Raw genomic sequence first — 23676 nt, 5'->3', positions numbered from 1 at the left:
TTAAAAAAAATTGTACAAATTATAATACTTACAGTCGTTTCGTGGCAAAGACCAATTCAATTTATTAGGTTAACTAACCCGTTTTTAAATTCTTGGCAGGTGGAAAGCATTCTAAAAGCAAGTATGCGCAAATAACCTTTTTTTAGAAATGGTAGTCCTTCTGGTTTAAAAATAATATCGTCAAAAAAGTAAATTAACATTACCTTAAACAAAATACTTTCCAACGATCAGAACAATTATAGTTTTCAGTTTCTTTATCTTCTTCCCAAAATCACTTACAACTTGCCTTTTTTATCATTTCTCTAAAAAAACTTTTTACAAAAGTCTAAGAATAAAAAGGACAAGTTATTATATTACAACGACATCTTATTTACTGAAATATTAACAATATACGCAGTGGTAAAATTGTTCACGTATTATAAAATCGGTGTAATTTACAGATTTGCTGCAAAAGAGTAATAAAAAGATACTGCAAAATTAAAACCTGTTTTCTTAATTTTGGTGATGATAAAAAAAATACAATGAAGGTAAAAACGGGTATATCAAACAATTTTTTAATATATGATACGCACAATTTTGCTTCGGTGTCAATTCAACCCAAAGACAACTTAGCCCTAAATAAATCAATCTAATAAAACTGTCCATTAAATTTCCAGGGTTGAGTTGTCTTCGAGTCAAGTTGACTGGTCTTTATAATTTTATTAACGAAGCTAAAATAAAAAGGTGAACACTGGGAGGAAAAATAAAGTGTGTAACATTCAGTAAAACGGGTTACGTTAAAACCAATATATATATTACATGCAATATAAAACGTAAAATAACTCAAAAATACACCCAAAAAAGTATACGGCAATAAAAAAGTGCATTAAAACTCACAAATTTTTCAGGGTGGGAGTTTGTTACAGATTTTTAATTAAAAACGCATATATGCTGCCTAAAACTGATTTTTTATGGTATTATTTTATTAGTATTGCTGTAGCCTTCAAAATTCTACTCAACTATTTACCCCACATAAGGGGGTGGGTTAGCTGGGTAACCACCTTTTTCCTGTGGTGGGTAAGGAGCCTGAGTACCCGCAGTGTAATTGGGGTTAACTGGAGGAGGATTACCCATGTAGTTTTCAGCTTTGGGCGCTGCTGCATAACCCTGGGGAGCGGGGTAAGCCCCTGGAGCAGGATGGGCCCCTTGAGCAGGGTAACCTTGCTGTGGTGGTGGGGCATACCCCTGTTGAGCTGGGTAACCTGGTTGGGGGTTGTACGGTTGCTGGGCAGGGTAATGATGGGGTTGACCTTGTTGAACTACTAAAAATAATAAATAAATAAAAAATTTAACAAAATTTTAAAATAAATTTTTTACCTGTTGTCATTCCATGCTGTTGTCCAGGTACAGTTGTCGTGGTAACAATTGTTTGTTGCGTCCGCTGATTCCTTTGTCTGGCGCAGCATATACAAGCTACAACACAGCCTCCGATGCATAGTATTATGCTCACCACAATCGCTATTACTACTCCAGTGCTAACAAAATATTTAAAAAATTTGTTAGAGAATTCTTTCTGTGTTAAGACCAACCACTTTTTCCTTACACATGTTTTTGTATATATATATATATATCTTTATCCTCGATGTGGGAAGGTCGACCCAGTTTTAAAGTTGCTTTTAGCAGATTATATAGATTATAATTGCTTGGTAATTATGCTGCTAATTTACATGCTGGCTCGGCAGGAGTTTATACCGCCTTACTTAAAGGCGCTACAGCATAGGAGCAGTAGGGATTGAACCAACAACCTCATGGTTATGAAGCAAATGCTCTTACCACGCCACCACACTGCCGGTTCTTGTAGTAGTCCTATTTTAATGCCCTGCCTTGCAAATTTTTACCTAACCAGAAAAAGCTCACAAGAAGCTAATAAAGTGCTACAACATAAGGCAATGGCAATTAAACCATAAACCTTATGTAGTAAAAGCATGTGCCTTTTAACTATATCTCATTAGGATTTGTATAAGTTAAAACAATAATTAAAATTTATATAATTATATAAATAAATGTTTGAAAAAAATAAATTTACCTTATGTTCACTGCCGTTTCCACAGCACTATTAAAGCTAGTGTCGAAGTCACAACAATAGTTGTTTGAACAACAAGTTTCAGATGAACTGCAGTCGTAGGTGCTTGTACAATATTGCGTGTTTTGTGATTGGACCCCTAAATTTAAATTTAAATTTTTAATATTTTTTTTTGTATATCATATCCCCGCAGTAGGAAGGTTGAATGCGCGACCTAAACATAAAGTAACAACAGTTACTCCGACCCAGTTTCAAGTTGCCTTTAGCAGTTTAAGATATTATACAGATTATAATTGCCCGATAATTATGCTGCTGATTAAATGCTGGCTCAGCAGAAGTTCATATCATTTATAACGTTTTATTCAAGGACGCTACAGCTTGAAAGCAGTGGGGATTGAACCCACATCCTCAGTTTTTTTTAAGGTGAAATGGTTCTTCTTATTATTTTTTACAGCGACAAGAAATAACATTTATCTCCAATTAAAATTAATTTAATTATTGTACCAAAGATAATATTTTTAACTAAAATAAAAAATATAAAAACTAAAATTTTTAGCTAATAGACAAGAAAGAAAAAAATTTTGAACTTTAAACACACCATCCATTGAAATTGAATTTTAAAACACCATGCACAAAACGTTTTAGTTAAATATAGAACACAGAACAAAATTTATTGATGACTGCTTTAGTGTTTTGGCATGTCATCGCTTTTTGTAATATGACTATGATTTACAATGTATTAACAACCAATACATTAGCAATGGCTATATTGTGCTTAATGCTATGTGTCATTTAACAAGAAAAATACATAGTTTCTTATGCCCTTATTTATATATTAATATTAAAACAATATAAAAATACTAATTTTAGTATTTTACCTAAAATCTAAAATTTTCATAAGAACAGTTTAACAATTTTTGATAACAATAACCTTAAATTTTAAAGTAGAAAGTTTATGGTATTCTTTTTAAGTTAAAAACATTATCTGATTGTTATTTTTTACAAACAAATTGTCTAGCAATCAATGGTTTAAGAAACAAAGCTGTGCATAACCAGGGCTTAAAAAGACAATCAACGGATTACAAACAATCAACTTAAATAAAATAACAAAGAAACAACAATAATAATAAAAACACCTTAAAAATAAGAAAAAAATACGTATATTTACCTGATAACAACGCACATATACCAAGTAGAACTAAATCTAACGGTAATCTAGCCATTTTTAAGTTCAATTTGAAATATTGATCGTCTGATCGTCAGATTGTGTTTTTTAATTTCAGTTTCTTGAATTAAATTTTTAACAAAGCCTAGCAATCTGCAAATTAAATATCATTGTAAGGTTTCTGTTACCATTTTTATAACCTAAAGTTAACTGATATGTAGTGATTTATTGTAACCAAAACTTTAAGGAACTTAACGCAATTTGACATTTAGTTATCTGTGAGAGTGGATTGGAAATGTAGTTCACCAACATTGGCCTTTAACTATTTTAAATTTATCCTCACTACGTAAAATTAAAAATAAGTAACCTAATTTTATATTTATATTCTCACACTTTAATTTAACAAGATTTTAAATAAATGTTTTTTTTTCAAATTTAACAATTTTAACTACTTAAAGTTCTTGAAATTGTCTCCTAAGATCCTGAGTTTGATTCTATTCAGTTCCTTCGTCGTAACATTTTGAATAAAAAGGCAACAATACTTACTTCTACTCTTAACTATGATATATATATATATATATATATATATATATATATATAAATAGATTAAGAATAAGACAATATGCTGGGTTAATAAAGTTTAAATAGCAACTTGATTCTGGGTATGGGTAAAGTATGTACCCTTAATATTATTATATTAACTTAGGCAGCTCACGCTAGGAAAAAATACTAGGTGTAAGTTAGGGGCACTATACACGTTTTACACGTAATTATATGCAAGTTTGCGAAACGTAACATTTAATATATAATGTAAATTAAGTTTGTAGCCCTAAGCTATCAGACACCATAATTTACGGTCCGATGAACTACTTTTTCTCTAGCCGGCACAAAAATTATTCTACGTCACCCAAATTTGTTTACATTAGCGTATATAACCCTCTCAAATACTGTCTAGTTTTCTCTTGTGTATATAGTAAGACAGTTTAAATCAGTTGAACTTTGGAATATGAAATTAAATAGCCTACATTTGATTAAAAACAGCAGCCAATTAGAGAAAAGAAATTTGACTTTGATTAAATGTTCAACCTGTTTTTCTTTATTTCTGTAAAAAGAAACTTTGGATTTTCCTTGGAAATAGGTTTGCATTTGATAGGAAGTCATTAACAGCTGTTTTAATATCTGTATGCGTAGGTTTTTGCAATGTCATTTGAATGCAGTATAAAAATATAGAGTTAATATGCGAATTAAATAATAAGAAATGGTAATATTCAGTTAAGCAATATAAGTATATTTGTATGTTACAAAAATATGATTATTTAAAAGCAAGTTTTCTAAATTATAACTGTATTATAAGGCTTTACACGATACGTTAATTTAATATTTAACTATTATTTATTCACAAACCTTGGTTCATTAAAAAGTTTTGGTCCTATATGTTAGTTAAAAATAAGTAGAAAACGGTAGTTACAGTCTTATTACATTACGTACTAAATAAAGATATGAACTTACGACCAAAATTTACTACATACAATTTGAATTGTTAGATGTTGTTTATTGGGTGTTGTTGCACAACAAAACGCATTTAATGACGTGTATGTAGATGTATTGTTATTATTCAAAACAGTCAACAGTTTAAAAGCATTCAGGTTTTGTTTTCTCAAGTTACAGTATAGGTTAGAAAGAATGTATATTCCCAGTCTATTTGACTAAAAAAGACAGCCTTTTACATTTAAATTTGCTTTTAAAATTCGTCAAGAGTTACTCAGCATTTTTTGGTAGTCGTAATTTTGTAATAGAATAGCGAAGTACCTAAGAACTCAGTCTAGCATAGCAAAGCACTGTAATTTCAATAAAAGATCAGGCTTAGAAATTACAAAAACTACTTTGCCCAACTACCAATTAAAACCTAACATTACTTTTATTCGAATTTAAAGTTTACTAAAAAATACTAAAAATAAAAGGTCAGTTAGAAAAACATGTAGATATTATGGAGTAAATTTTTAGTACGCTAGTTAAATTACCTTTTAAAAATGGTAAAGTTATTCGAAGAGAATAATGCTGTGTAGTAACACGGCTACGGAAGTTATTAATAATTAATTTATCACCGCATAGCACCCCGCAATTTCAAAGGAAAATGGTTTTTAAATCATGTTTAATTAACTACTAGCGAGCTAAAATAAAAAGCAAAAAGCTGGCGAAACAAGCTTGGCGTAAATTTAACCAATATTCGCTAAAGTAATAACAAATACAACACCGTTATGACATTATCTGATATTGTTTATATCGGAATAACCGATATAAACAATATCAGATAATGTCATAACGGATTTGTTGCTATTTCCTTAGTAATCATTATTCAACATAATGTACATTCAGCTAATATCTCGCTCGTATATAATGCAATGTGGACCATACATACCAAAAGTTCAGCATTTCAATTAGGCTACACAGCATTAATTTGAAGACTTTTATTTAGCCCAAATAAACATATACTAAGTAGCTGAAAACATAATTAAATCTCTATATCACTAGTGGGTCATTCAGTTTTATATTCATTTTAAAGGACCTATTATAATATTGATTTTCTAAATGCTTTTAACCAGTGATATTTGATACCCTGAAATTGTGTTAGAGTTAATTGTAAATGTTTTTGTGTAGGTGTTGGTTTAATTTCTGTATCCAATTTAACGCTTAAATTTAAACCTGGTTTTGATGAATTTTAGATAGCAATTAGAATCATGTTTTTTGAGCACTATGACGAAGACTTGCGAAGTCTTATTCTCACATCCGCAGGTGCAGGAGTTGGCGGAATTGTTTTGGCTGAAGTTTTTCGATTTGTCTTCGAGAGAATTCTCTCTTCCAGGCTGCGATCGGGTAAGTGTTTGTTTAAATGGAAAAAATACCAGCATATTATATAAAAAATATCCTAGAATCGAACCCCGGACCCTTACTACCTCACCTAGTTGTCAGAACACTTCCTACACTACATTAGGTCCTAGGTTTGATCCCCAGTGATCTCATGCTGTAGCGCCCTTGAGTAAGTCGCAATAAACGGTATAAACTCCTGCTGAGGCAGCACCTAATCAGCAGCACTTAATCAGCAGCACCTAATCAGCAGCTTAATTATCGGGCAATAATAATCTATAATATCCTAAACTGCCACAGACAGCTCGAGATTGGGTCGGGGTAACTGATATCACTCTGTGTTTAGGTCGCGCATTTAACCTTTTCATATCGAGGATAAAAATATATACAAAATAAAAACAAACTAAATTTAACTTCAGACAGCGACAATTTTTTTATTTTTCTTTTCAGGTTCAACTGGTGCGAATTTTTTTCTGAAACTACACGAGATAGTTCACGCCGCCATATCCGCCTTCATACTTTACGTTTGCACCTTCGAAAAGGCAATGCTCTTATGGGGCGACCTGGTGCTGGTGTTTTACGTGTACACGTTCTTTCTGGGCATTGTGTATGGAAGTGTTTTTTCGAGTTCATCTCCGTCGCCCTGCTTTCCACTTAAAAAACATTGGAGAAAGATAACTGACGGTATGTAAGGTTCAGGAATGTATTTCATATTTGTTTAACGTCTGGCTGTATGTATTTTTACAGATAGTTGTGTTTTTTATGTGTGAAAGTAACTTTGGGGTAACTTTTTAACTCCAAAGATTTCGTGTTTAAATTTGTTGACCTTGTATTTTTCTTGATAACAAGTTAACCTGCGAACGGGTTTACAGTGTAAAATGTAATACCACCCCTTGCCTCCAGTAGGAATAAAATCTAGGACCCTACAACCTTATGTCTAATATCTTTAACATTGTACCACGTTAACAAACTGTTAAGAATTAATGGAAGACCGGCTAAATTAACCTGAAGACTCTAAATCCCATTTACCCAGATGTCTGGTTCTGGGTTGTAATTTACCCAGATGTCTGGTTAGAAATGTCTAGAGTTTAATTTAAGGCTAAATAGAAACTGAATATATGTATATGTGGCATATAGGGCGTATTACTTTAGGAGATGATGTAACATTTTTTTGGGTTTGTCTATGACGTTACTCTATACCTATAATTTTATAAATATGACTCTAAATATGTTTGTACATTTAAGCTGACAATGACCGCAGAGGAAATATTGCTACGTCATCAATACGTTCAACTATGACGTATTTTCAACTGGGAGCGTCATACATATTTGGCCAGGTATGAATAAGCACAAATCTCGTTTTAATACTAATTACAATGTATCACTAAATCCTGCAAGTCTGTATTTTCTATTTTATTTTTTAATTAGTATTTTTTTTTTAGTTTTTGGGACTCCAGTTTGCGCTATTGTGGTTAAAATATTTTTGGAACGGCTGGCTGACGTCACATCACGTGAGCAAGCTGCCAGTTCTCGACCAATGTCTGCCCTGTTTAAGCGTCGGAACGCTATTGGTGGGTTATTTTGTTACGTGACGTGTAAGAAACCAATAGTATTATCAATGTTTTTTAGTTTTAATTAAAATTTGACATTTTTTTAGGGTATGGTAATCGAATTTGGAATCACTTTTACATACTTGTATGCCTTTTCTGCAATCGACAGATTTTGCAGGCCGCGAGATGGCGTCAGCAAGTTCTTTAGTTCCACAGTCTTTAAGAATGCCCTCAAAAGCGCGCTAAACGTCGCTATACTTTTTACCTGTAAGTAAAAAAATAGGTTATTGTCCGTTATTGTAGTACGAGCCGAATGGTTTCGAGTTCGAGCCGCACCAACACCACACTAATCGCCTTTAGGCCCAGCGTTTACGGATAGCTCAAATACATAACAATATCACACATTTTCCAAATAAAAATATAAAAACCAATCCCCTGAAAGGGGTATGGAGAAAAATAGTTTAGTCGGGTCATGGCAGCGGACTACTAGCCGATAGGTTTCTGGTTTGAGCCGCACCTATGCCTTACTATTTGTCTAAAAGCCTGGCGTTTACAAATAGCTAAAACATGTCACAATATCACACCTTTTCCCCCAAAAAATATGAAAACCTATTCACTTAAGGGGTTTATGGAATAAATGGGTTTGTAAATTTAAAAAAAATTTATGTTTTTTTTTTGGTTTTTAGTTATCGACATAACTGGATCCTTCGCAAATCCATTTCTAGCGGTTGCCATGCAACGCCAGTGTTTTTCTAGCATCGCAAACTCCTTGACCATAGTCACGGTATACATAATAGGACCCTTTGCCGCCACAATAGCCTTTTTAATGCTGGAAAATCGAAATTTTAGCAATAAAAAGACCAAAGGTGGAGTATAAGAAGACAAAGGATGTGATTAATAATTTATGAGAAGGGAATTAGATTAGCACAGCCTTAAAAAAATCAATGTCAAAACTTAGCCTTAGTTGGCATACCGTGTATTTGGCCTAGATTTTAATAGGACTTAAAATAAACTGTCACTAAATAAGCAAAGGGTAAATTTAAGCATATATGCAAAATATAAAACTACCTTTTAATATATTTTAAAATTCTTAACAAAAATTTAATTTTTTTAAATGGTTAACTACCTTTAGTCGTTTATCAATTAAATGCAAATTTCTTTTTTTTCAAATTTTGTTCATTTTCCAATTTCATATATTATTATACTTTATACCGTATACTTATTCAGGTTAGTTTTTAAAGCAATTTATATTGGCATGTTACATGTAAGTGCAATGTATTTAACTACACTGTCTTTAATGTTAGTGTATTTATCAAATCTTAGTACAATTGCTGCATTTTTATTAATGGTTACAATTTTTTTTCGATTTTTATTACAATTTTTTTTCGACGTTTTTATTTTAATTCTATATGAGTTGTTAAGGTTATTTCAACAAATATGCAAATTATAAATAAGAATAATTTTACTGTTTTAAAATATTTTACGAATAAATATTTTATGCTTTAAAGCGAAACCTTAAAAAAAATATTTTTTTAATTGTATTTAAAATAAAATTAAAAAAACTTCTCTAAATATTGATTTAAAAAATTTCTAAAATTACGCAAGAAATAGAATATTCATGAGTTAGTCATACAATTGATCTGTATTTAGATAAAAACAGGAAAGTGTAACTTTGCTAATTAAATACCGTTTTTGAACGAATAAATTATAAATTTTTATTTTTAAATTAACTTTCTAAATTTTTTAACAAAATTGCTTTAAATTTTGGGTATAGGCCTACTAGTAGTTTACGTACTTTTAAACCATTTCAAACCGTATAAGTTAAAAAAAGCAAAAACAATTTGTATTAATAGGCAAAAACCTTAAAAGTAATAGGAAATTTGGTAAGGACCGTAAAGTTCAAGTGATCCTAAATATCTTGTTAAATAAAACAAATATTCATTTATTAAAATTAAAAAAACAAAATTTTAAAAACACAAATATTATGTTTCTCAATTCCTTCAAGTTATTCCAATTTCTAATCCTCTACATATACAAATAATATTAAATGCAAGAGTATTAGTTATTTATTAGCCGCAATATTCTAACACAGTGAGCTATAAAAGTCACAACCTTTAACAAGTTAATTATATTGTGTATATAGTTAATTCACAGCCATTAAAAATATTTTGTTTTTTCACCAAGCTATAAAATTGAGCGGGTTAGTAAATATTGACGTCACGTGTTGCAATGACGTTCGTTGGGTAATATGACGTCATAAAGACAGAAAGAATTATTTCTGTCGGGGGTCATGTAGTAATGAAATATTGCGCGTTAAAAATAATTAAAAAAGGTTTTCATAAAAATAATAAAATAATATAAAAAAATGGAATAATAATAAAACATGACGTCATCGTATTTTTTATTAGCTATATAATTATAATATTAAAATAATAACTTGATTTTTTTATAAAAAATGTGCAATTGTCAAAATATTTTTATCGTCGTTTTTTGCCAGAAGTTTATGCGTGACGTCATAAAAATGTCAGTAACGTCATCGCGTGGTTATTCGGTGTCGGCACCCGAGTCCGCTTGCTGCTCCTTCCCAGACGTGACCGCGCTTTGCTCGGCGCCATTTTCTCCGCCATTTTCCGCGTCTCCGACCGCCACCAACTTTTCACCAGTGTCCCCGGATGCTACGTCACCATTCGTGACGTCATCGACCGCGTCCTTGTTCGGGGAGGCAGCGGCGTCTTCCGTTTTCATGCTCTTCGTTTCGACTTGTTTTGTGTTGGAGCAACCCATTTTTAACTTTTTTAAACAATTTGAAATGGATGGAAATAATAAAATAACTTAATTTGATCTGCTAAAAAATTAGAACTTAAGTTTTAAACTCGGTAAAAATGAATTCTAATTTGCTAAAAAACTAGGTAAAAGTTTCTTTAAATTTCCATAACCTTTCCCCAACTGAATTAATAATTTAAAGCACCCGACCTGAATCTTTCCATTTGAGCTTGAGCACTCACTATACAGTCTAGACGCAACATTAATTAATCCCTGCCAAGATATTAGTCTACGCCCTAAACTAACATACATTATACAAGGGTACTTGACACTATGTATAGTTTATTCTGTAGCATCAAGAAGTCAAACAAATTATGAAAAGGGTCGCTTTTTTGTGATTTTAACTCCATACAATTTTTTAAATCGAAAATAATAATAAAATAGGCGGGTTAGAGATTGAGAGAAGACTTTGTTGTATTTAAACTTTAAAAATTAAGTAGTCTTCGAAAATACAATTAAATTTAATTTAAAAATTAGCACAAACCTATTTTTATCAAGTTCAAGCTATTATTAAAAATAGCCGAGCCTACTCTAAGGTCGAGATTTTAATTGTCATAATATGGTCCAAACTTATCTAATATTTTTGTCCGATATTCTACTCACACACTACAAATTGCAGTTTTATTATATATATATATATATATATATATATATATATATATATTGTCCACTAAGCTCCGTTATACATAAATTTTTAACGAACTAGCATTTCAAAAACTGTCTAAAACCGTAGCATAGCATTTGAAATCATCTCTTTATTTATTTTGGCATATAGTAAATCACACAAGGCCCTTGAACTGACTATCCCTCTTATAAGTTGTGTAGATATTTCGTATTTGATTTCTATTGATCATGGAAAAATTTCACGCCTATTCAAATACTCCAGCCCGTTTTCGGTACGAGTTACCATGGTTATAGTTAATAAAGACCAAGCCGAAAAAACACGAAAAACGATAAATAAATAAACAGGCCAATACACTGCGCTTTTTTGATTGATTTACGAGCTTTGAATTGACCGAAAAAATGTTGTAAAAGGCGGAATACAAAAGGACGTTTACAGCATCTTTTGTGAAAGATTTACGTAATATCATCAAGTGTTTATTTTAAATTAAGATCTAAATCAACGATGCCAGAACACCATCCGAAAAACGATTTAATATATTTGATTAGAATATGCCATAGACTTATATTTTCTTACTGTATTTTTTTGAAATAAAATGTTTTATAAATTTCTATGTGAAATAAAATGTTTTATAAATTTCTAAACAAAATTAATTTAATTAAACTTTTCTTTTCTCAAAATATTTTTTTAAAACATTTGAACCACCAAAAAAATTTTAAAATTCTAGAATTTCAATCGAATAAATCTAAACCATCAAATTCTACCCCCCTAAAAAAATGCCAAAACCAAAAAATTATTAGTAATTAACCCGCAACGAATTGACTGTTGATTGCCAAACCTAATTTCAAGCCTCTTTTGTACTCTGTCCTGGCCTTTTCTAATTGAAGCACAATCGTGGTAAAACTCTCAGCTCAAGTGTTTGTCTTTTCAAACTCAAGAGCAAATGAATAAATGAGCTAAAACGTCATAGAAAAATATGAGCATTTTGGTTAGATTCTGAATCGCCTTACTTAATCAAGCGCCTATAATAGGCATTGGCGTTGCTATGTTTATGCATAACAAACTTATTTTTAAATATACGACAGTATGTTAGGGTTAGGGTTATGCGTTATATTTAAAAAAAATTACTATGTTTAATTCACAAAGAAATTTCACAAAGTTTTCATCATAAACTATATAAACCTTACCTATGATCAAAAGCAAATAATTTTACCCTACCGTTTATTATAGTAATACCTTTCAATTCAAACTACAAACTTTGTAGTAACTCTCAGTAAACCTGTAAACGCAATACTATAACTTTAAATCTCGGAGTATTTATATATGACAAACGTACTAATTGCTTTAAAGCTTTATACTTTGTTAAAGGAAAAAACGGAAAATTTTCATAAATTTTTAACGAGTTTTTTGCAATTTAAAGCACGTTGCTTTTTTAAACATACAAGCATAGAAATCAATAAATGTTTGAGTGTGTCGTTTTCTCACATATACATGCTGCTTATGTAGCGTGTAATTGCAACTAATTAAGCAATTACTTTCAGTTTTTTGGTCGTAAAACCAGAACAAAATTAAAAAATAAATATATAGGTCAAATCATTTTTTCATATTTCGAAAATTTCTTTAAATTTTTTAAAAGTAATTTTAATATTTATCTATGCCAACCCAATACTAAACTTTATAACACACTTTGGCAACAAAACCTGAACCAAATATCGATTTATTTTGTAATTACGTCAGCCTACATAATTTATTCAAATTTAAATACATTATTTATCAGCAAATGTAAAAAAAAATAAAAACTTTTCTTATACAAGCAATAATTTTTTTTTTCGAAGTTTTCTTTAAACCTATAACTTTTATCAATAAACGTTTATATAATTCTAAATAAATCCGTTTCTATGGAGCCAGACCGTGACTATATTCAAGTATGTAATTTCCTAACACATTCAACATACACGTTAGCTTATAAAACCAGACTAAAACGGACCCAAAACGAAGCAAATAGGCCGACGTGAAACCGCGACACACCTTGGAATTGCGACGACCATAGGCATCTATAACTTAACCATAATAACACTTAAACATAATATAAAAACGTGAAATTTACTTTTGTTATAGGAACTTTTAAACAACCCATAATTTTATGCTTTTTTTTGTGAAATTGTTGCGAATCTTAGGCGTCTATAATTAAACTTTAATAATGCTTTACCATTACAAACAATTGTAAATTTATTTTTGTTTTAAAAATGTACACAAATTTCAATTAAATTTTCTTAATTGCATGTAGTTTTTTTGTGGTATAAAAAAAAACATTTTTCTTATTTTATGTTAACTTTAACATATTCGCATATTTAATATTTTTTGATAAACCTTTTGAACGTAACTAAAAATCTCTTTTTTAACAAATTTAATATCTTTAGCTAAAAATCGCTTTTAATTTAAAACGATTATATTAGCAACGAATTTAAAACCTAGAACCTTTTTAAATAAAAACCTCGTAAATTACCAAAACTAACAGATTTCAATGCTGTTGAGTCAAAGTGACATAAGGCAATTACTTCATTAACGCGCATCTGCCATTATATTGTTATGTTCATTTTAGGTATTACGTCTGTATTACAAATTTTAAAAACACTATCTTCACAAAATACTTTAAATGCCATGATTTATTTATACCTTCGACTATCGACTAAATTATTATACAAACCAACCAGAAAATAGTCAAGGACCTTGCCTGGTTGACATGGTAACGGATAAACAACACAGTTTTCGTGAAGACGTCAATCTTAAATTTGAATTGAGATCAAAAAAGATAAAACGAAAATTGCCCCCCGTCAGGCTGTTGGCCTTTAGAGCACAATAAATTATGCCCTAAATGTTTATCAATGTTGTGTTTTACTTGTTATAGTTACACTAACCTACAACAATAGTCGATGTGTAATTTTCAGTCTGCGGGGGTTATATACTTTGCGGTCGTGGCTATGGTTTAAAGAGAAAAATACGGCATAAAAGATGGGCATTGTGCCACAATTCGGGCAGGTTTTTGTTAATTAAACCAATGTTAGTTATTCAAGAGGCCTTCAAACATCAAAAACAAACCTAAAATAATATTGCAGACCCCATTTCAGTTACCGCCATTACTTATTGTTTAATATAAGACTTCTAAAACAATTTTTAAGCTAAAATAGGCGGCCCAAATCGCCTTAAACTTTTTTTGTTATGACGATTTGGCTTTTACAATAACCACATCCATGGCTACGGAGTAAACAGTATACATACAAGTTATTACTTCGAGTTGGCGTGGACAAAATACAAATATTATTTCAAGTTAAAACTCGTTTGGTCTTTACTTTGATTTTGCGGTATATTGAAAATGTTGATTGCGCCTTACAATTTAGGCTTGTTTAACTGGATCACAGTGGACTTAACATTTTTTTACTTAATTTTTATTTTTTATTTTTAAGTGTATGTTAAATTTTTGATCCATATTCATTATCTGTTTAAAATGGTTATGCGAAATGTTGGTGGTATAGTAGGGCGAATAATGTGAGTCTTATACAATTACAATTTCAATTCGCAGTATTCGACTTGATATTTTAAAACAGAAAAAATTTAAGTACAAAATGTGTAAAAAAATGTTTTACGTTTAATTTCTTTAGTAGGACCTCTATGTATAAAATCGTTTTATATAACTGGGCGAAAGATGGAGCACTACACAAATAAAACGAATCATTTCGGTCTTGGTATTGATTTCAAGCCTAACCAACGTCATATTATATGTTCTTTGTCCCTGCGGTCGCAGATAGCTCGCACGACACGTGGTCACCACCTTACTAAATCAAAATAATCTAATACATATACTACAAGGATGCATTAACATAAAAGTTTTGTACGCTGGTCTTAATGTACAAACAAGACTTGTGCAGTTTTAGACCGCATCGATACAGAATATATTTGCCATTTTTTTTAATAATAACACCACAATGTACTTTAACATTTGGGACTGCACCAACGGTAATTTTAAAGTTAGGGTGCCCCAATTCAATTCTGGTGTTGAAATAGTAAAATTATTGTTTCACTATTTCACCTTCAGACTTGGATCAGGACAATGTCATCCTAAATTTCTACAGTATTTTAAAGACATTGTCCTAAAACAAAAGCGTAACTAGTTGCACCATTTAAAAAATAAAGCTAGTTGCACCATTTAAAAAAATAAAGCTTAAAGAAAAACATTTAATCTAAAAAAAACTAGCCTGTGCTGGCGAGACTTTGATTACGACTACATTACGACAAGCGATGTGACCATACAGTTGAAAGGATAACAATGCAGCCCCGTTGGCCCGAGCTTTACAACAGTACTATTCAATTTACAATAAAAAAAGAAATTATTTTATATGATAGGTATTTTTATATCCCGAGATAAAATCACACCAATATTTTTATAACATTGTTTAAATATAAAAAAATTGCATAATTGTGTGTTCAAAATTTAATTTTAATTCACCTTTTTTTTATAAATTAATTTATGATAAATGTGCATGTCATAAACATCTGCTACAATTGTAGCAAAGTCAATTTAAAACAACATGTAATAAAAATTTATCAACATTAGAAGTTATCAATTTAATAAAGTTTTGAATTTTTATAATATATTTATTAATAACAACATTACAAATTGTAGCCAACGCAATTTCAAAACTAGGGAAACATAAATGCCCTATCCTATCCAACCCATAATAATAATCCGGGTTTTCCCGGTTGTTTTCCCATGGGGAAGTTTTTAGAAGTACAAAATCAGCCTATATTTGTGTAATCAAGTTAATTATTTTTTATTTGAAACAAAAACACGATTCCAAACTGAGACCAAAACTACTTCAATATGAAAAGTGAAAAAAGAGCAGTGTTGATTTTAATTTGTATCTTTGCTCAATGTAGGTAAGAATATCAAAAAAATAAATGTTAATTAATGTGTTTTTAGTTAAACATGATATTACTTAAACGTTATGTCAATGCAAAAAATTGTTGCGTAAATTTTCTAGTGTCACTTTTGGGAAAAATCTTTATCTAACCACGGTGTGTGCTGACGATAAAGACAAAAATGTAATCGGTGATATCATACCAAAATTAAAGCAATACCAACTCTTTTTTCATGATGTTAGCATCTTCAAAGGAGCAGTTCTTGTCGAATATTATTTCCGTGAACCACTGGTTACAAATCAAGACGGTGAAATTTGTAGGGTATGTTTAAATTAAATGTTATCTAGACCAGCGGTCGGCAACCGCCGGGCCGCGGCCCGGTACCGGTCCGTGAGCAGTACGTTACCGGGCCGTATTTTTTTCAGGTTTAATGATTAGAAACAGAAACGTATTTTTTTTTTATTTGTAAGCTTATTTTGTCGTAGAAACATTTAAAAATGTTTTTTATCGATTTGATGAAGGAATAAATTGCTTTAAACTAATTTGCGTCCCTTGAAACATCATTATTAGCTAAACTAATTGATTACTTTCACCCGAAAATGCCAAAAAAATGTTTAAAGGCTGGTCCGCGAAAAAGATTCCAGTTTTAAATCGGTCCGCAGTGCGAAAAAGGTTGCCGACCCCTGATCTAGACTATACCAAGAGAACAAATGTATTATAATAAATAAAAATTGTTTTGTAATAATTTTAATCAATAAAGTTTTTTTCTATTTACAGATGATTTTTTTAAAAACAAAAACATCTACTTCTAAAACAACCACATGGACATCTACTACAACAACACCAACACTCAACCCACCTAGGACACCAACAGTCCCACCAACCTATGCACCAGTTTTACCATCACCTACTCCCCCCACAATTGAAACACCAACCCCGACAACAGCAAATAAATTAGGTACCACCTCTGAAGAACAAGAAAAAATGGAATCTGCAACTGATGACTCTTACAAATTTACAGTGTCCTGGCTTTTATGTTTCGTTTTAAGCGCCGTAGCTTGCTTTACAACAATTTGAAGTAATGTATGAAATCGCAAGTAAAAATAAAAAAAAACTGTGATAACTTTTGAAACAAGACATTGGCGTTGCTTTTTTTCCATTGCATTGTTTTTTCGTGTGTTGTAAACTTGTTAAATTTACAGTTGCGTAAAGAGGAACTCGTTAGCATTGGCGGCTCGTCTATGGGGCTAATAAGGCTAAAACCACCAACTTTTTAACACACTTTCTTAAAATTAAATTTAATAATTAATAAAAAAAAAATTTTTACAAAGTGACTTTTGACAATTTTTTTTCGCTAAAATTAAAAAAAATATAAAAAAATAGTGCCTATTTTGACAACAAAATGTGCCAAAATTTCCGAAAAAATTTAGCGTAAACATGTGAGGCTAATCTGAGATTAGCCCCACGGGTTGCCAAATTAAAAAAAAAACTAAAGGCATTGTTGCCGTCAAAATTTGAAATTTTGAAAAAAGGTTGAGAACTTTAGGCGAAAAGTGGGGCTAAAACTACCACAGAGTTCTCAAATATTTTGGCAATTTGAATCTAAGTGTATATTTAAATTTAAACTGTAACTTAAATATTAATAAAATAAATAAAACTCAAATTAGGTATTTTATTATATTTTAGAAAGGTAATAAGGCTTAAAAATATTATAAATATAACGAATAAAAATTATAATCAGTTGAATCTTCTAGAAAATTCTAGTTAAAAAAAAGGTCGGCGCGTAAATGTCAGTAAGGGCACGCTTATGTCGCGCAGAAATTTTGGATTAGTTCCAGCATTCCTTTTTCAATCTTAGGTAATATAAAAAAGACCGTTTTGTATCTAAAATAGCCGATTCACGGCCATCAATATCAAAAAATTTTCCGGGGGAGCATCTCCCCGGACCCCTCTAGTGGTGCTGTGATTTTATTAAATTATGCCCCTCTTTTATTTGCCCTCCAACCGCCACTGCTCGTTAGCCTTTTTATACATGATGGCTTAATAAAGTGCTGGACTAGGGTTGCAGTTACTTTTTATTAGCTGAAGCAAAATTTCTACATTAAACTACAACAAAATATGTTATAACTTGCAAAAATTAAAACTTTACCAGTATTTGTATTGTTTTAAAAAATAACCAATGACAAATTGTACATGTGTATATTAAACTTAAGTGTTATTTTTTTGGTAAATTTTTACGACCAAAAAACAATAATGCAACAGTGTACTTTGACATTTGAGATTGTTCTTACGGTAATTTCAAATCCGTAAGCCCCCAGTTAAAGTCTGGTGATGAAATATTAAAATATACTATTATCCACGTAATGAATGTTATCTTACTTTTAAAGACATTGTCCTATAACAAAAGTGTAACTAGTTGCACCATTTAAAAAAAATAAAGCTATAATAAAGCTATATAAAAACATTTAATCTAAAAAAAGTAACCCGAGCTGGCGAAATATTAATAGCGACTATATTGCGACAAGCGATGTAAACAGTTTAAATGGATAACAATGCCGCCCGGCGTTGGTCCGAGCTTTACTATGATAATATTAAATTTCACAATAAAAAAAGTATTTCTTAAAATAAAATCACACCACTATTTTTTGTCTTGTTTAAATTTTTAGAAAATTTTGTAGGTTTTAAATTTTTACATAATTATGTGTTCAAAATAAAATATCAACTTAATCTTTTTTATCAAAATAACTTAAAACATATTTGAATGTCAAATGTCATAAAGATCTGCTGCAATTGTTGCAAAATCAATTAAAAATAACAGGTAATAAAAATTTATAATCAATATTAGTAGTTATCAATTTAATTAAGTTTCAATTCTTATAATCTATATATTATTAACAACATTTCAAATTCTAACCAACGAAATTTAAATTCAGAGATAACATAAATTTCCTCATGCTATCCAACCCATAATAATACCACGGGTTTTACCCTGTTTTTTTCCCGAGGGAAAGTTTTTAGAAGTACAAAATGAACCTATATTAGTATATTCAAGTAAATTATTTTTTATTTGAAACAAGAACATAAGTCCAAACTAAAGCCAGGATCATTTCAATATGAAAGTTGTAAGAAGGGCAGTGTTAATTTTGATATGCATCTATATTCATTGTAGGTAAGAAAATCAAAAAAAAAAATTTTTAATTAAAGTGCTTTTACTTAAACATAACATTATTTAAATCTTATGCCAATGCATAAAATTCCTCCTTTTTTTAAGATTTACTTATGGAAAAAGCATTCATTTAACAACAGTGTCCGATAGTAGTAGCAAAAATGTAGACGAAACTTCCATACAAAAATTACACCAACAGCGCCTCCCCTCTTCCAATGATTTAAGCCTCTTAAACAAAATAGTTTTCGTCCCATATAAGCATCGTAAACGATCAGGTGTAAATCCAGACGATGAACAACAACACCAACTATCAAATCACCAACTACAAAAACAATACCGACAATTCCACCAACCTATATCCCAGTTTAACCATCACCAACTCTCCCCACTCTAAGCACAAATGGTCCGCAAAATACCACTTAAGCACCAACACAATGATTAACAAGTATGCAATTATCAGCAGAAAAAAATTAATTAAACAACAAAGTCCAATTAAAATTTATTTGTTTAAGTGCCGTAACTTGCCTTGACATTTTAAAGTAAAATTACTTTTACCAAGACATGGATAGGCGTTGCTAGTTTTTCCATTGCAGTGTTGTTTTCGTGTATTGTAAAACTGTTAACTTTACAGTTGCGTTAAAAGGAACTTGTTAGCCTGTTTATAAATGATGGCATAATAAAATGCTGGAAAAAGGGTTGCAGTTACTTTTTATTAGCTAAAGCAAAATTTCTACATTACAACAAAATATGTTATAACTTGCAAAAATTAAAGCTTTACCAGTATTTGTATTGTTTTAAAAAATAACCAATGACAAATTGTATGTGTGTATATTAAACTTAAGTGTTATTTTTCTTTAGAAATTGTAAACTTACCTTTAATATTTTAACCTGAATTTGTTTCAACATTAAACCATGGCGTTATTAAAACTTTTCTATTATTACAAAAGCTTTGTCATACTTAAGGCGATCACGCTACTGGTTTAACCAATCAAAAAACGAGAACATTTATCAAATTTACCCTTTATTAACTTTAAAATATTACAACTCTTTTTTGTGACAAAGTGTTTTGTTGAAAGGTCATAGTGAAATTCATTATTACATGTTGCAAACAAAGACCATTTGCCTAGTCAATATTTTTCCAAGACTTTAAATTCTTTTTTATTATTGTACTATATTGCAATTGTTTAACTTGTATTACTCGTTCTTTAAAAACAGCTTAATAAATAATGTGAAAAGTTTTCCATAAAGCCCTTAATTTAAAAGATAACATCTGTAGTTGCTTAGTAAACATAACTTATATTTTTATATGATTTATCATTTTTTGTTAAAAAAAGTCTTTACAAATATATCACAAAATTAGCATATATATATTACCGTTGGAAGCCCCACTTTATTTAACAATGGATTTCAATATTTATACAAATACTTTAATGGTTATAAAGACTTAGACAAGTTAACGTTTTACTTATTTACTGAGCAAAACTTTTACCTACCAAGAACTATTGAATATGTTTAAAGAAATTTTGGCAACTTTTTTAATTGTGCAGCAAGTTATACCGTAAGTCTTTTATAAACAAAACATTTTGGTGGAGTATAATTATATTGATTATTTATGTAATATAGCATTTCCCTTGGACAAGGCGTTGATTTGACTGAAGTAGCCGGCAGCACAGGAATAGATGTAGTCAGAGCTTGCATACAAAGATTGGAACAACCAAACCATTTTTCCAATGATTACGGCCTTTTAGAACGTATAGCTCTTGTTGAATCTAATTTTGGTGAAGACTTGGGTTCAAATCCAGACGGTGGAATTTGGCAGGTCGGATTAAAATTGTGTAGTTACATTTTAACAATATTTACCAAAAACTCCATTAAAGTATTTTCTAATCTTATATGTTGTTATTTCAACACAATTAATTATAAGTAGTTTGAACATTTTTCTGTGCCACTTTTGCTTTATTACATGATTTGTGTTCTTTTACTAAATAAAAATATATTTTGTTCTTGTGTTGCAAATTAGTGGGAGATTGTAATAATGAACCAGTAACTACCATAAATAGCCAATTAAAATTTATCCAGAATTAACACTACATTTTGCAGATCACTAATGAACAGTATCAAGAAATTGTCGACAACACCATTAATGTTGTTGCAAGTACTTTGACGATTGGTCTTGCCGTTGGTACTGAAAACGTTGATCTAACGAACGACAATTTTAGGTAAACTATAGGAAAGCAAGAAGTATACGTTGTGCTTGTCAAACGTTAAAATACTGCACAAAAATTTGTTCCAAAAATATTAAAAGTATGAAATATTTTTAAGTGTTCCTATACGTTCGGCCTTTGCTGCAAGGCTGCTTATACAAATAATCGAGCTCTCCAATGGAGAAATTCCGTTGACCATAGATGAACAGGCAGTTTAGTGGTCAACCTATTACAATACTAATGGAAGTTCATCTTACTTCATTGACACAGTAAACTCGTTTGAGAACCAAACAAGTAAGTTAAATAAAAAAGTATGATCAAGGTTTTACTAATTAGTAGTAATATTTACAATGTGTTTAATTAAATAAGGTTGTGAAGTCGGTAAGCTTGATCTGTGGATTTTGGTTGATGGCTCGGGAAGTATTGGTCCTTCTAATTTTAACCAAGCATTAACATTCGTCGAGGAATTGTCTGCAGAGTTTAATATCGATTTCAACTCAGTGCGAGTAGGATTCTCTGTCTATACTTTTACACATACATTTCACAGTTATTTCAACCAACATACAACCAATGCTGAATTCAATGCCTTAGTCTCTTCTGTTAATTATCCAAGCGGTAAAAACAATGCTGTTTACTTCGTACTTTTGCAAACTGTAACTACACCATAAACTTGTGTGTTTTAACATTTAAACTAAATAACTTAAACAGTTTTTATTTTTTTAAATAAGGTGAGACGTGGACAGGGGCGGCTATAAGCGGCGTTGTGACGTATGGTTTTACCGAAGCCAATGGCGCCAGGCCACTGAGCGAAGCCGTACCTCGCATTTTATTGGTCTTAACAGATGGCCAAAGTGGTGATAACGTCATAACTCCTTCTAACGAAGTACGCAATTAACATTTAAGTGATAATCTGAAAAGTTAATGAATGACCATAACAACAAAAAATAAATTTGTTTGCAGGCAAGGGAGCAAGATATTACAGTTTATGCGGTTGGCATTGGATCTGGAATTGGAATTGACGAACTAAATAAAATAGGAAACGACCCAGACACAAGATATGTTTATCAACTAAATATGTTCAGCCAACTTCTTCTTGTTTTAAAAAGAGAAATTACTGAAGAAGCATGCATTGCTATAGTAACTGTGCAGGTAACACAATCTGTTCTTGAATATAGTTCAGTAATACCAAAATAAATTAAAAGCTTTCAGTAAAAACATTGTGGTTTGTTGTAGGACAACGTAGACGTTTCTTTGGGGATTGAACCGGGACAAACTCACTTTTCTGCCATGGCTGTACCTCCAAGTGGTCTTGTTACTTTGGTTTACAACGTAGGAGAAGGAGAAGGTTTAGTTTACATTTCTACCAATGTACAGAACCCAAGTTCGGTTTTCTACGATTTTAGTATCACGTTGGAGCAGGTAAAATAGCAAAGTTTTAACAAAGTCTCTTTGTTAAACGATTACCGCAATTTCAAAACAGGATTTTAGCTTTTACTACTTACTGCTTTGTTACTGTTTAGGGTATAACAACAATTGTGTTAAATGCTACGAACGCCAACCAAACCACATTTGAATTAGTCGGAGTGTTTCGTGAATCGTTTACGTCATCGCGACGTAAACGTGATACTGATGACGTCATCAAGCAACGTAGTCGACGTAACGTTGGTGCCACGAGTGCAAATCTTTTTGTGGCAGTTACACCAGTCGGGAATAGTTCGTTAAACGTTACAGTGACAGCAAATTCAGTAATAAAATATTAATCTGTTTAAACTTTTTAGTTGTAAAAATGATAAACAAGATAAGGTTGAAATTTAGTTAAGTATCTTTTCAAAAGTATACCAAAATTTAAAAAAAATTATTCAGGTGGTTGACGTAGCGGCACTGACTTCAAACGCAAGTGCAACAATCTCAACAACTGCAGCGTCAACAACCACAACAACGACACAGGCTCCAACAACAGCTGCAACAACGACACAGGCTACAACAACGACACAAGCTACAACATCAGGAGGATGCAAATTACCTAAACATACAATTCTGTATTTGTTTTTTGTTTTGTGTATTTTCTGGCATAAATAGTTTTAGTTTAGTTGTAACCCTTTCCAATACCTAACTATTAAAATAAATTGTAAATAAACTTAATTTTTTTTTAAGTTACTCATTTTCGTGTAAAACATTATTAAAGATAAAATGCATAGAGTTGTTTAAAAGTAGAAAAGTAAATAAAAGTGTGCTTTCAAAAATTATTTTGTTATATTATTATTAGGGAACCAAATCGAAGTTAGACATCACAAATGTAAAT

General features: G+C 30.8%; 5 protein-coding genes and 1 long non-coding RNA gene across 7 annotated transcripts; 5 read left to right on the top strand and 1 right to left on the bottom strand.

Annotated features, from left to right (window-relative positions):
• Nucleotides 1–344: 344 nt before the first annotated feature.
• Nucleotides 345–3376, bottom strand: LOC145759430 (uncharacterized). 2 transcript variants are annotated; one of them, XM_082573264.1, is made up of 4 exons: nt 3231–3376; nt 2066–2201; nt 1357–1514; nt 345–1301 (listed from the first exon to the last, which is right to left on the bottom strand). In XM_082573264.1, the coding sequence occupies exons 1-4, from the start codon at nt 3283–3285 to the stop codon at nt 1003–1005; spliced, it is 648 nt and encodes a 215-aa protein (XP_082429390.1). In that variant the 5' UTR covers nt 3286–3376; the 3' UTR covers nt 345–1002. The 2 variants fall into 2 exon arrangements, with proteins under 2 accessions (XP_082429390.1, XP_082429391.1); XM_082573265.1 differs by having other exon boundaries at nt 345–1298.
• An 871-nt stretch (nt 3377–4247) lies between these two features.
• On the top strand, nt 4248–9150 carry LOC145759432 (uncharacterized). Its single transcript, XM_082573267.1, has 6 exons — nt 4248–6101; nt 6543–6776; nt 7338–7429; nt 7535–7663; nt 7750–7909; nt 8329–9150. Exons 1-6 carry the CDS (start codon nt 5966–5968, stop codon nt 8517–8519), a joined length of 942 nt encoding a protein of 313 aa, XP_082429393.1. The 5' UTR covers nt 4248–5965; the 3' UTR covers nt 8520–9150.
• Nucleotides 9151–15926: 6776 nt separating this feature from the next.
• Nucleotides 15927–17417, top strand: LOC145759928 (uncharacterized). The gene is made up of 3 exons (XM_082573780.1): nt 15927–16022; nt 16127–16325; nt 16782–17417. Exons 1-3 carry the CDS (start codon nt 15967–15969, stop codon nt 17079–17081), a joined length of 555 nt encoding a protein of 184 aa, XP_082429906.1. The 5' UTR covers nt 15927–15966; the 3' UTR covers nt 17082–17417.
• Nucleotides 17418–19083: 1666 nt separating this feature from the next.
• Nucleotides 19084–19928, top strand: LOC145760034 (uncharacterized). The gene is made up of 2 exons (XM_082573899.1): nt 19084–19173; nt 19276–19928. Exons 1-2 carry the CDS (start codon nt 19118–19120, stop codon nt 19562–19564), a joined length of 345 nt encoding a protein of 114 aa, XP_082430025.1. The 5' UTR covers nt 19084–19117; the 3' UTR covers nt 19565–19928.
• A 922-nt stretch (nt 19929–20850) lies between these two features.
• Nucleotides 20851–21836, top strand: LOC145760086 (uncharacterized). Its single transcript, XR_014286572.1, has 4 exons — nt 20851–20989; nt 21271–21389; nt 21493–21668; nt 21744–21836. It is a non-coding gene; the product is annotated as an uncharacterized LOC145760086 (long non-coding RNA).
• Nucleotides 21837–21998: 162 nt separating this feature from the next.
• On the top strand, nt 21999–23480 carry LOC145759735 (collagen alpha-1(XIV) chain-like). The gene is made up of 6 exons (XM_082573582.1): nt 21999–22020; nt 22103–22257; nt 22335–22523; nt 22608–22793; nt 22895–23119; nt 23238–23480. Exons 1-6 carry the CDS (start codon nt 21999–22001, stop codon nt 23451–23453), a joined length of 993 nt encoding a protein of 330 aa, XP_082429708.1. The 3' UTR covers nt 23454–23480.
• Nucleotides 23481–23676: the final 196 nt, after the last annotated feature.

The sequence above is a fragment of the Corella eumyota genome, chromosome 7, assembly GCF_963082875.1.
Source record: "Corella eumyota chromosome 7, kaCorEumy4.1, whole genome shotgun sequence".
Classification (NCBI taxonomy): domain Eukaryota; kingdom Metazoa; phylum Chordata; class Ascidiacea; order Phlebobranchia; family Corellidae; genus Corella; species Corella eumyota.
The sequence above is the reverse complement of the archived record's forward strand: the minus strand, read 5'-3'. Positions and strand labels throughout refer to the sequence as shown.